Source organism: Bombina bombina, chromosome 5 (genome assembly GCF_027579735.1).
Source record: "Bombina bombina isolate aBomBom1 chromosome 5, aBomBom1.pri, whole genome shotgun sequence".
NCBI classification, from domain to species: domain Eukaryota; kingdom Metazoa; phylum Chordata; class Amphibia; order Anura; family Bombinatoridae; genus Bombina; species Bombina bombina.
The window spans coordinates 558656062-558670782 of NC_069503.1; the positions used below are offsets into that span (position 1 = coordinate 558656062).

The 14721-nt window shown below is 36.2% G+C and overlaps 1 protein-coding gene across 1 annotated transcript in view; it reads right to left on the reverse strand.

The window, feature by feature from the left end:
- CTNND2 (catenin delta 2) overlaps positions 1-14721 on the reverse strand; it is a 1648910-nt gene that overhangs the window by 319556 nt on the left and 1314633 nt on the right. The window contains exon 12 of the mRNA XM_053714511.1: positions 3195-3312. Within this exon, the coding sequence (XP_053570486.1) occupies positions 3195-3312 (118 nt within the window). The remainder of the gene's footprint in view (positions 1-3194; positions 3313-14721) is intronic.

The window sequence follows — 14721 nt, forward strand, 5'->3', positions numbered from 1 at the left end:
AAAAACCTGCTCGTGCACGATTCCCCCATAGGAAACAATGTGGCAGTTTGAGCTAAAAAAAAACCTAACACCTGCAAAAAAGCAGCGTTCAGCTCCTAACTCAGCCCCATTGATTCCTATGTCTGCACCTAACACCCTAACATGTACCCCGAGTCTAAACACCCCTAACCTTACACTTATTAACCCCTAATCTGCCGTCCCCGCTATTGCTGACCCCTGCATATTATTTTTAACCCCTAATCTGCCGCTCCGTACACCGCCGCAACCTACGTTATCCCTATGTACCCCTAATCTGCTGCCCCTAAAACCGCCGACCCCTACATAATATTTATTAACCCCTAATCTGCCCCCCAACGTCGCCGCTACCTACCTACAATTATTAACCCCTAATCTGCCGACCGGACCTCGCCGCTACTCTAATAAATGTATTAACCCCTAAAGCTAAGTCTAACCCTAACCCTAACACCCCCCTTAGTTAAATATAATTTTAATCTAACAAAATAAAATAAATCTTATTAAAGTATTCCTATTTAAAGCTAAATACTTACCTGTAAAATAAACCCTAATATAGCTACAATATAAATAATAATTATATTGTAGCTATTTTAGGATTTATATTTATTTTACAGGCAACTTTGTATTTATTTTAACCAGGTACAATAGCTATTAAATAGTTAATAACTATTTAATAGTTACCTGTAAAATAAATCCTAACCTAAGTTACAATTAAACCTAACACTAGACTATCAATATATAAATTAAATAAACTATCTACAATTATCTACAATTATATCAACTAAACTAAATTACCAAAAAAAACAAACACTAAATTACAAAAAAAAAACCTTAATTACAAAAAATAAAAAAAGATTACAACAATTTTAAACTAATTACACCTACTCTAAGCCCCCTAAAAAAACCCAAAGCCCCCCAAAATAAAAAAATGCCCTACCCTATTCTAAAATATAAAGAAAACAGCTCTTTTGCCGGGCATGCCCCAAAGTAAACTGCTCTTTTGCCTGTAAAAAAAAAACATGCAATACCCCCCCCAACATTACAACCCACCACCCACATACCCCTAATCTAACCCAAACACCCCTTAAATAAACCTAACACTAAGCTGATCGGAACAGCCAATAGAATGCAAGCTCAATCTGATTGGATCAGCCAATCCGATTGAACTTGAATCTGATTGGCTGATTCAATCAGCCAATCAGATTTTTCCTACCTTAATTCCGATTGGCTGATAGAATCCTATCAGCCAATCAGAATTCGAGGGACGCCATCTTGGATGACGTCCCTTAAAGGAACCTTCATTCGTCGTTAGTCCGTCGGTGAAGAAGGATGGCTCCGCGTCGGCTGCTTGAAGATGGTCCCGCTCCGCGCCGGATGGAAGAAGATAGAAGATGCTGCTTGAATGAAGATGTCTGCCGGTCCGGATGTCCTCTTCTGCCCGGATAGGAGGAAGACTTTGGACCCTCTGGAGGAGCTCTTCTTGCCGGATAGGAGGAAGACTTCGGACCCTCTTCTGGACGGATCGGTGATACCCGGCGTGGTGAAGACAAGGTAGGGAGATCTTAAGGGACTTAGTGTTTAAGGGGGGTTTGGGTTAGATTAGGGGTATGTGGGTGGTGGGTTGTAATGTTGGGGGGGTATTGTATGTTTTTTTTTACAGGCAAAAACTTTTTTTACTAGGCTGTCAGAAGATTAACCCTTACAGGACCCCCGTCTCAGGCAAGCCGTCCCACTCCCACTTCAGGGCATGCCCCGCAAAAGGCCCTTTTAAGGGTTGGTAAGGCAAAAGAGCTGTTTTCTTTATATTTTAGAATAGGGTAGGGCATTTTTTTTATTTTGGGGGGCTTTGTTATTTTTTTAGGGGGCTTAGAGTAGGTTTAATTAGTTTAAAATTGTTGTAATCTTTTTTTATTTTTTGTAATTTAGTTTTTTTTTTGTAATTTAGTTTAGTTGATTTAATTGTAGATAATTGTAGATAGTTTATTTAATTTATTTATTGCTAGTGTAGTGTTAGGTTTAATTGTAACTTAGGTTAGGATTTATTTTACAGGTAATTTTGTAATTATTTTAACTAGGTAGCTATTAAATAGTTATTAACTATTTAATAGCTATTGTACCTGGTTAAATTAAATACAAAGTTGCCTGTAAAATAAATATAAATCCTAAAATAGCTACAATATAATTATTATTTATATTGTAGCTATATTAGGGTTTATTTTACAGGTAAGTATTTAGCTTTAAATAGGAATAATTTATTTAATAAGATTTATTTTATTTCGTTAGATTAAAATTATATTTAATTTAGGGTTAGGGTTAGACTTAGCTTTAGGGGTTAATACATTTATTAGAGTAGCGGCGAGGTCCGGTCGGCAGATTAGGGGTTAATAATTGTAGTTAGGTAGCGGCGAAGCTGGGGGGGGGCGATTAGGGGTTAATAAATATTATGTAGGGGTCGGCGATGTTAGGGGCAGCAGATTAGGGGTACATAGGGATAATGTAGGTGGCGGCGGTGTGCGGTCGGCAGATTAGGGGTTAAAAAAATTTAATCGAGTGGCGGCGATGTGGGGGGACCTCGGTTTAGGGGTACATAGGTAGTTCATGGGTGTTAGTGTACTTTAGAGCACAGTAGTTAAGAGCTTTATGAACCGGCGTTAGCCCAGAAAGCTCTTAACTCCTGGCTTTTTTCTGCGGCTGGAGTCTTGTCGTTAGATTTCTAACACTCACTTCAGCCAAGACTCTAAATACCGGCATTAGAAAGATCCCATTGAAAAGATAGGATACGCAATTGGCGTAGGGGGATCTGCGGTATGGAAAAGTCGCGGCTGGAAAGTGAGCGTTAGACTGACTCCAAATACCAGCGGGCGGTAAAAACCAGCGTTAGGAGCCTCTAACGCTGGTTTGGATGGCTAACGCAGAACTCTAAATCTAGACGCTAGTATGTTTAATGTTGGCTAATTATATGCTGCAATGTAAAATTATTATTACCACTCCTGTCATTTCTTAAAATATATAGTGACAATATATTTAGTAGTCTAAATGTCTATTACATGTAGTTATATGAAAATTGGTGTACACTGTCCCTTTAAGATCAGCCTTTAGAGAGAGCATTTTGGATTAAAAAGACCCCCCCAAGTAGATTGCTTTTTTTAACTGGATATTAAAAAACCATGAAAACTCACCTTACTATCTATTTCACTGCTTCCTAATGCCGACTGGATGACATAAAGCAAAGCATCAGTTAGCCCATCACATTCCCTCATCCTTCTTCGTGCCTCTTCACCAGCAGAGCTGACGTTCCTGCAGAATAAATCAGTTTGTCACCTTTAGTTATCTCTATAAAAATGTTATTGGTTAGAAATTCAGCTTCTTTCATTAAATCAGAAACATCATTTATTATATAGATATTTACTGCCAAGCAAACCAAAAAAAGAAGCATAACATCTATAGCATAATATATTGTACATACAATTTTTGTTAAAGCTTGACAAAATACAAATGCTTTTATTGACTGTGAGATTAAAGGGACAGTAAAGTCAAAATTAAACTTTTATGATTCAGTAATTTCAAACAACTTTCTGATATACTTCTGTTATCATATTTGCTTTGTTCTCTTGGTATCTTTTATTGAAGAGTTAAACTAGGTAGACTCATAAGAGCCCAGGAGTGTGCACGTGTCTTAAGTACTCTACGGCAGAGTACTCTGGCTAATTTTTTGAGCGCTAATTGCTTCTGCGGGAGCACAATAATTTAGCACTCCACTTGTAATCTAACCCTTAATTGCTTAAATAAATAAATCTTAACCATATACAATCAGTTTAATACACCCTACAGTTAAAGGGACAGTCTAGTCCAAAATAAACTTTCATGATTCATATAGAGAATGTTATTTTAAACAATTTTGCAATTTACTTTTATCACCAATTTTGCTTTGTTCTCTTGGTATTCTTAGTTGAAAGCTAAACCTAGGAGGTTCATATGCTAATTTTTAAGCCCTTGAAGGCCACCTTTTCTCTCAGGGCATTTTGACCATTTTTTTACCACTAGAGGGTGTTAGTTCATGTGTGTCATCTAGATAACACTGTGCTCACGCACGTAGAGTTCAGGTGAGCCAGCTCTGACTGGCTAAAATGGATGTCTGTCAAAAGAACTGAAATAAGGAGGCAGTTTGCAGAGGCTTAGATACAAGGTAATCACAGAGGTAAAAAGTGTATTTAATAAAATACTATTTATATAACTGTGTTGGTTATGCAAAACTAGAAAATGGGTAATAAAGGGATAATCTATCTTTTTAAACAATAACACTTCTGGTGTAGAGTCAACTGTCCCTTTAACTACAAAATAAATATATTCTAGTCTAAGTTATACGATTGCCTCAACTTCCTTTATAAAGTTATTTTCTATTCATTATGAAGTCATCATTTTCCTTTTGAGTTTTAAAAGCAATTAGTCTATCTAACCACCCATGCAACAGGTGTCTGTGATTTGTGTACAATTGAAATTCTACACATGGTTATGAATAATGAACATCATTTGAATATTTAAGATAAGCAAAGTCTCCAACCTATACATTATTTAGTAAAAAGTGTAAAAATGTATACACTATATTATAAGTGTAATTTTATTAGCAGTTATGCTTTCATATGTGCACTCCATTAGTTCCTTTGTGGGGGACAATATATGTATAGATATATTTTTTTTCTAAATTATTACGTTCCTCTCAGATTTGCTATTCTATTATATTAGGAAAACATTTTCCCATTGTCACTTAAATAATTATAAAACTGTAGATGTATGACTTCACAAACAAAATAACTGTGTAACTATTTTATTAGTTTCTCATAAAAGCTGTTGCATAGAATTAATCCTTGTATAGTGTTTCCTCTAGTAGAGATTTTGTGTAATTACTTATAAATAATGTCTACAGTGCAACACCTTTTGCTTCAATTCACTTTTGTTATGTTTTGTAGAGATTAAAAAAACAAAAAACAGAAACACTGCATGAGAAATAATCTTTCAACAAATGCATAAGAATAAATATTCAGCTATTTATAGTTGTTTATGTGAGTTACTATGGGTTAGGTGGATCATCTGTGGCATGTACAGGGTTAAGCTTTAGTCATGTAACAATACTGACAAGTCCATACCTTATAAAGACACTGACAGTTTATTCTATTTAAGAATGGATGTTAAATAGAGAAGATGTTTGGTTTAACTACACTTAAAGCGACAGTCTACACCAAAATTGTTATTGTTTAAAAAGATAGATAACATCTTTATTACCCATTCCCCAGCTTTGCACAACCAACTTTGTTATATTAAAGGGACAGTAAACACCAGAATTTTTGTTGTTTAAAAAGGTAGATAATCCATTTATTACCCATTCCCCAGTTTTGCATAATCGATGTGCAGCGAACATGATTACGCTACTTCGTATCATGTCTGCTCGCACATTGATAAATATGCCCCTTAGATACATGAGTATCACAGCGGTAAAAAGTATATTAATATAACCATGTTGTCTGTGCAAAACTGGGGAAAGGGTAATAAAGGGATTATCTATCTTTTTAAAGCAATAAGATTTTTGGAGTACTCTGTCCCTTTAAAGGGACATCCCTAACAACAATTAATTATGTATAATACCAGTTCTCTGAGCAGACGTTTTGTTTAAACTGCTGATGTTCAAAGCATATTTTCATTGTACCTATGTACAATAAGCTCTACCCCTAAAATGGGGAAAACATGTTTGTATTTACTTTGATAAAAATGTCCTGCTCAAGAATTGAAATTTTTAAAAGCCAAAAAAAAAAAAAAACTATATTACGAAATGCTTTTATTGAAAATTAAATTGTATTCATGTGCATTTTATGATGTTTGGCAGGAATGTCCCTTTAATTTACTGGCTGTTTTTATTTCTCATATATCATTAAAAAAATGGGGAGGAATAATAAATTTCCACTTAAATTAAAATTTAGATCCAGCTAAAAAAATCAGGGAATCTTGGTCCAAGTAAAAAATATCATATCTGTATGAGAACATTATTTTTAACATTTAAAATGACCTAAAAAAGTTTTTATTCTAAAGCACAAACACTAAAATATTGTATGGCAAGACCTTACTTTGGTGCACATTTTGATCAGCCTCTTTAAATATTGAAATACATATTTTCAAATCACTTTGAATTCTGGTTATAGACAGAGGGCTAAGGTTTTTATACAAGATAATGTGAGAGCGATCTTTGACAGGACTGCTCATGTGCTCTCCCCAAAATATGGTTTTAAGAGTCTTTGTTAAATTGGAAGGGGATTTTTACTAAGTATGGAAGAGAGTTCATGGGTGCAGTACAAGATAGAACTTGCAGGCAAGATTGAGAAAAGCTCATGTTAAACCTAAACCTGAACCTACATTTTTTCTTTCATGATTCAGATAGAGCTTGACATTTTATTAAACTTTCTAATTTACTCCTATTATCAATTTTCTTCGTTCTCTTGCTATCTTTATTTTAAAAGCTGGAACGTAAATCTTAGCAACCAGCCCATATTAGGTTCAGCACCATGGATAGCGCTTGCTTATTGGAGGCTTACATTTACCCACCAATAAGCAAGCATAACCCGGGTTCTCAAACAAAAATGGGCCGGCTCCTATGCAATCACATTCCTGCTTTTTAAAGAACAAAGAAAAATTGATAATAGGAGTAAATTAGAAAGTTGCTTAAAAATGCTGGTCTATCTGATTCATGAAAGAATTTTTTTGGGGTTTAGTGTCCCTTTAAGATAGGCAAGACATAGAGGCCCATTTATCAAGCTCCGTATGGAGATTGAGGGCCCGTATTTCTGGCGAGCCTGTAAGCTCGCCAGAAACAGCAGTTATGAAGCAGCGGTCTAAAGACTGAGCAGGCGGACAGACATCGCCACAATTCAACCGATCAAGTACGATCGGGTTGATTGACACCCCCTGCTGGCAGCCGATTGGCCGTGAATCTGCAGGGGGCGGCGTTGCACCAGCAGCTCACAAGAGCTGCTGGTGAAATGCTGAATACGGAGAGCGTATTACTCTCCGCATTTAGCGAGGTCTGTCGGACCTGATCCGCACTGTCGGATCAGGTCCGACAGACCTTTGAAAAATAGGGTTGAGGTGATAGCGTTTGGAGGGCAGAAATATTGGGAGGCAGCACTAAGTTCAAAACAATCTTCTGGGGTTGCCATGTTCCTTGTTCAGAGGACAACTGCCTGGAATTCCTGGTCTGGACTGACCTTAGTCTTCAGGATCAGACTGATTTATCTTCAGGAAAGTTTTCCTATATGTTAAAAATTGGGCTAAAAGAGGTTGTTTCTAGGTGATAACACGGCATAGAACAAGCTACTAAGGTGTTGCTCATTCCCGGTGGAGCGCTTCTCCTTCTATATGCAGCACTAGGTTGCCTAAAGGTAAATTTTAAAGGGACATAAAACCCAACATGTTTATTTCATGATTTATATAGAGAATACCATTTTAAAAAAAAACTTTATAATTTACTTCTATTATCAAATTTGCTTCATTCTCGTGTTATTCTTTGTTGAAGAGATATCTAGATAGGTAGCGTGCACATATCTGGAGCATTACATGGCACGAAATAGCGCTGTAATCTAGCGCTCGTGCTAATGTATAACTGCTGCCATATAGTGCCGCAGACACAAGCACACTCCTTAACTTACCATCTTGCTTTTCAACAAAAGATAACAAGAAAAATAAGAAGAAAACAAAGACAATTTGATAACAGAAGTACATTGGAAAGTTGTTTAAATTTGTATATTTTATCTGAATCATGAAAGAAAAACTTTGGGCAAGATTACAAGTAGCCTGTTATGAGTTTTCCGCGCAATGTGACCACAATCAATTTCTATTGTGCAGCTATTACAAGTTTTGAGAGATCTCGATTGCGCGCACGCATTCGCCTTTTACGCAACAATCCTTTCCGCGCTCGAAGAGCTGTAGTTAAGTTTTCCGCAACATAAAAGTTTCAATAAACACTTTGAAAACACAAAGTACAGTTACACTTATATTAACTCATATTAACAATTTCTAATAAAAATGATTAAAAAAAAATATTGCACACAAAAGTTATAAGGGCTAAAAGATATGAGCTCTCCGGTGTTATAAAAAAAAGCCAACGCAGGGATTTTACAGTGACATACATACACATACATAGAGAAACATGGATTTATATGTATAGAGATAGGTTTATATGGAGATAATGAAAATATTTTGCAATGCAATCTTATGCACATTAAAGGGACAGTCTAGTATAAATTAAACTTTCATTATTCAGATAGGACATGTAATTTTAATCAACTTTCCAATTTACTTTTATCATCAAATTTGCTTTTTTCTCTTGGTATTCTTAGTTTAAACTAAACATAGGTAGGCTCATATGCTAATTTCTAAGCCCTTGAGGGCTGCCTCTTATCACAGGCTTTTTAAATCTCTTTTCAACACAAAGAGACAGAAAGTACACGTGGGCCATATAGATAACACTGTGTTCAGGCACAGGGGGTTATTTAAGATTTAGCACAAAACAATGCTAAATGCAAAACAATAGATAATAAACAGTCACAGTCATGTGATCAGGGGGCTGGAAGAAGGTTCCTAGATACAAGGTAATCACAGAGGTAAAAAGTACATTAATATAACTGTGTTGGTTATGCACAACTGGGGAATGGGTAATAAAGGGATTATCTATCTTTTAAAACAATAACAATTCTATGGTAGACTGTCCCTTTAAACAATATCTCAGAGGGATTTTCAAAGCGATATTCGCATAAAGATCTCGAGATATCTAGATATATATATTCATATACTTATCTCGCTATAAATAGATATATCATCACATATACTGTATATATATATTTATTTTATTTATTTATAAATAAATAGAACAAAGTCCATTACGAAAACATTTTTGCAATGTAAAATATTCGCATTTTCATGTACACTTTTCAAGGAGAATTACGTCATTAACTTTGAGCAACATATAAGGTTTTTTGTGTGCTTTTTTTCTATTTGTCTTCTCCATTGACTTCTATGAGGAATACGTAAACACGCGCACAATTTGGCTGTTTAGATTAAGCAGCTTAAAGCGCACGCAAAATAAGTTATTTTGCAACTTGTAATAGCTGCACAACCCCAAATGCAAAAAAGACATAGGGGTATATGTATTATAGTGTAGACGGACATGATACGATGTAGTGTATCTGTCTGCCGCACATCGATAAATGCCCACAGCTTACGCTGTCTGCATTTATCATTGCACCAGCAGTTCTTGTGAACTGCTGGTGCAATACTGCCCCCTGCAGATTCGCGGCCAGGTGCTGTCAATCAACCCGATCGTATTTGATCGGGTTGATTTCTGTCCGCTGCCTCAGAGCAGGCGGACAAGTTATGGCGGAAACAAGGGGAATCAAGCTCCATTTGGAACTTGATAAATCGGCCCCATAATGTGTGTAACTGATTTGCCGCACAACTTTTAATCTTGTCCTTTGTGTTTTATGTCCTTTTAAATTTGAAGAAACATATTAAGCACCATCAATTTTGATCCACTTATTGGATGTTTTAAACAACACTATTTTATTATGTATGACATTAAGACCATTAGTCACTTGGACTTATTATTTGATGATATATATTAAATTAATAAAATTAATTTGGAACTAAATTACCTTTGCTTCCTACATTGTCTCCATTAAATTATCATTTAAGTTTAGCTGCAGTCATTGTAGTAAAAATATATGACGATGATATTTTCCCTAGTTTAATCTAAGCATATGAAGTCTTCAGAATCTTGAGTTTTTCTTGTGAGAACTCATTTCTATTCTAAGCATGTTGTTCTTGCCAGAGACTGCAGTGAGGAGATTTGAGTGCAATTACAATATCTGCATAAGCCTCGTATAACAAAACAGACTAGAGAGAACTGTCAAAAACAAGAGTTCTGATCTGTTCATCAATTTGTAAACATTATTTGCTCTTTGGCTTGAAAAAAAAAAAACATTCACATCACATGATGTACTGCTTTTCTATGAATGTATTACACTTGAAGTTTCTAAATGGAAAACTCCAATTCACAAGCAAAATTGATAACGTACTTTGTTTTTATTAAATGTAATACATTTTACTTCTTCTAAACAGCCTTGTCTAACATCAAAACTAAGGGGTAGAGTGTGACTGTCCAATGAGGTTTCACTTTTTTTTTCTTGTTTCTCAAAGAAGCTCGTGTATCTGAAAACTGCCTATGATTGTGAACTTATATGACAGATCTACAGAATCTCTCTCAGTTCATTGCACACCTCATGCCAGTCATCGTAAATCAACCTTGCAGCAAGCATCTAAAGTTTAGCTGAAAATCTTACATTCCTGTCATCTCTTTAGTTATAGAAACATTTTTTTCTTTAGCTATGGAATCATGATAAAAATTCTATAGATAAATAAAACACATTTTCCTTATGATGTTCATTACCTATGTGCTGGAGACAAAGGGAATGTTAGGAACATGATCTATTTTAAAGAAGAAAAATCTCAATAGACATTAAAGTGATTCTAGCCAAATCATATTTTCATTTGACAACAAGGTACAGCAAAGAGTAAATCAGGTCTAAGGCTGCATGAATCTGACAAGGAGATACAAGGTTTAGTTTATTAAAACCACATAATATCAAAAGAATCATTTGAATTAAGATGTCTTGAAAAAGGCTTTCATGTAAGCTGAAACAATGACCATTTTTAATTGTTTTTAAAGATACTACAATAAAGGAATATTTTTTTAAGCACCTGTGAGTGCCCTCAAGCTACATTATGATATATATATATACAGTATATATGGTATTTAGGGAACGGCACACACCATCAGCTGCAACCTCCTGGTGCACTCCTGCACATAAAGTATACACAATCCTAGTAAACCCCCACTTGGCTGGAGTGAGCAGGGAATACCAAAAAAGCAGGCAACACGAGATTCTTTGAATAAGCCTTTATTCAAGATTGCAATAACAAGGCCTTAACTCATAACTTTTCAGCTCTCGCAGGAGCCTTTGTCAATTGTAGGCCTTTAAGACATAATACCACTACCAAAACCCCTTTCTATATACCTAACAAAATTACCTTAATCATATTAAGGTGTTCCCATGTAGGGCCGCACGCTCCAAACAAATGCTATACTGACGGCGAAACCCGTCACGCCATCCGATGACGTCATCAGTCATTGCTGGCATAAACAAAGACAACATGGATGTTGTCATGACAATAGGATAAGCAAGCACGGTTATCCATAAACAGAGTGCTATGTGGCCATTGTGGGCTGACAATGAGAACACAGAACTAACCTACTAATAAAACAAACTCCATCAGAAGCTTGTGAACAAATAAAAAGACATGTATATATAACATGATGACATGTTTATATATAAACTTTTAAAGCGCAATCAATGTGTAGTATTAAGTACATACATTTTACTACAACAGTAGTGTCTAAAGGAGCAACACTCTATACTCAAGGGTATCAGTGTGATACCACAGACCCAAAAAGGTATTAGCATTAACCTATGAGATACATAACTTTTTTTTTTTTTGCCCTTGTATCCCTAAGAGTAGGTAGAAACTCATTGTTTTATTAATAAAAGAGGAGATTCCCCCAGTCCTTTCATTGCCTATTGCAACAAGTAAAAACAACCATTGTGTTTAAACCCCTTGGGGAAACTGTATCCAGATCAAAGATCCATCTAGCCTCCAAGCACAATAAGGCTTGTGCCCTATCTCCACCCCGTCTGGGGTGGGGGGCATGGTCAATCAGCATCGTCCTCAATGATGATACAGAGTGTCCGGCTTGCAAGAAGTTTCTTGCCACGGGTTGGTAAGAGCGCACTTTTTTTAGGGCTTGGCGAATAGCCGTCTTATGAATCGTCAACCGTTCTCTGAAAGTTGTGACCGTTTTCCCAATACAAAACAGGGAACAGGGACAGATGATTGCATAGACTACATATTCTGATACACAGTACACATCTCTCTATGTTTAATAGTGTACTTCATATTCGTATGTGGGCGATGGAAACTTTTGAATGTTAACATATTATTGCATGTGATCTAATTCCCACATCAATAGCAGCCCTGCTTCCCTTTAGGTAGACATATTTTCTTCTCATAGCAGTGTATCGGATCATTTAATACCAACAGGTCACGTAGATTCTTAGACCTCTTATATACCATCCGTGGAGGTGGTGAATCATAAAAAGGTAGGCTTGTGTCCTTAGAAAGTACGATCCGATTATCTTTGATTGTAGCGGCTACTATCTCGGATCCTGGAGTAAAAGTGGTCACAAAATTCAATCGGTTATCACAGTTAGCTTGTTGTTTCCTCACAGTTAGACCCTCCTGGGTCCATCGTTCCACAACAGCACATTGATCCATGATCAATTGTTGTGGATACCCTCTTTGTAAGAACCGTTGTGACATATTTTGAAGTTGGATCTTCTTGCGGGAATCCTTGGTGTTGTTCCTTATGACCCACAGGAGCTGCGAGGAGCTGACAGTTTTTATCTGTCTCCTTGTGATACAGAGTGGTTTGCAATCTGCAACCCTCAACCATGGGGACCTTAAAGCGACTTGAAACCAAAACTATTTATTTCATGATTTAGACAGAGCATACAATTTTAAACAACTTTCCAATTTACTGCTATTATTTAATTTGCTTCCTTTTCTTGTTATCCTTTGCTGAAAGGTTTATCTAGGTAGAGAACCTAGATTCTAGCTCAGCAGCTAGAATCTAGGTTCTCTACCTAGATAAACCTTTCAGCAAAGGATAACAAGAAGGAACACGAAACCCAAAAAAAAACAATCGTATATCAGCAGCTACTAATCAGCATTAGTAGCTGCTGATATACAACGATTGTTATTGGCTCACCCATGTGTTCAGTTAGAAAGCAGTAGTGTGTTGCTGCTCCTTCAACAAATGATACCAAGATAATGAAACAAATTAGATAATAGAAGTAAATTAGAAAGTTGTTTAAAATTGTATTCTCTATCTGAATCATGAAATATTTTTTTTGGGTTTCATGTTCCTTTAAGTATTTCCAAATCCAAAAAGTGGATTTTATTTAGATCCCATTCAATCTTGAACCTTATTGTTGAATCCAAAGCATTAAGATGGTTAAACCAAGAAGGGAATCAGAGGTACCCCTCCAAATCAAAAACACAGAGGATTCCCGCTATTCACCAAGCCCTAGAATAAGGATGCTCTGACCAACCCGTGGCAAGACGCTTCTTGCAAGCTGGACACGCTGTATCATCATTGAGGACAATGCCGATTGACCATGTCCCCCTCCCCAGAAGTGGTGGCGATAGGGCACCTTATTGCTCTTGGAGGCTAGATGGATCTTTGATCTGGATACAGTTACCCCAAGAGATTTAAAGGGACACTGTACCCACATTTTTTCTTTTGTGATTCAGATAGAGCATGGCATTTTAAGCAACTTTCTAATTTACTCCTATTATCAAATTTTCTTCATTCTCTTGGTATCTTTATTTGAAATGCAAGAAAGTAAGTTTAGATGCCGGCCCATTTTTGGTGATCAACCTGAGTTGTTCTTGCTGATTGGTGGATAAACTCATCCACCAATAAAAAAAGTGCTGTCCAGAGTTCTGAATAAAAAAAAAGCTTAGATGTCTTCTTTTTAAAATAAAGATAGCAAGAGAACAAAGAAAAATTGATAATATGAATAAATTAGAAAGTGGCTTAAAATTGCATGCTCTATCTGAATCATGAAAGAAAAAATTTGGGTTCAGTGTCCCTTTAAACACAATGGTTGATTTTGCTTGTTGCTAAAGGCAATGAAAGGACTGTGGGAATCTCCTCCTTGATTAATAAAACAAAGAGTTTCTACCTACTTTTAGGGATACGAGGGCAAAAAGTTATGTATCTCATAGGTTAATGCCAATACCTTTTGGGTCTGTGGTATCACACTGATACCCTCGAGTATAGAATGTTGCTCCTTTAGACTCTACTGTTGTAGTAAAATGTATGTACTTAATACTACTCATTGATTGCACTTTAAAAGTTTATATATAAACATGTCATCATGTTATATATACATGTCTTTTTATATGTTCACAAGCTTCTGATGGAGTTTGTTTTATTAGTAGGTTAGTTTTCAGTGTTCTCATTGTCAGCTTGCAACACCCACATAGCAATCTGTTTATGGATAACCGTGTTCGTTTATCCTATCATCATGACAACATCCACGCTGTTTATGCCGGCTTTGACTGATGACGTCATTGGACAGCGAGGCGGGTTTCGCCATCAGTATAGCATTTGTTGGGAGCATGCGGCCCTACATGGGAACACCTGAATATATAGGAAGGGGTTTTGGTGGTAGTATGTATGTCTTAACGGCTTACATTTGACAAAGGCTCCTGCGATAGCCGAAACATTATGGGTTAAAGCCCTGTTTTTGCAATCTTGCATAAAAGGATTATTCAAAGAATCCTGTGTTGTCTGCTCTTTTGGTATTCCCTGCTCACTCCAGCCAAGTGGGGTTTACTAGGATTGTGTGTGTGTATATATATATATATATATATATATATATATATACTAAGCGATAAGCCTGCCCAGAGGGCAGTCTATGTTTAAAAAATTACAACCCCCCAAGCTAAAGTTACAAAAAGTAAGAAAAGTAAAATTACAGAAAA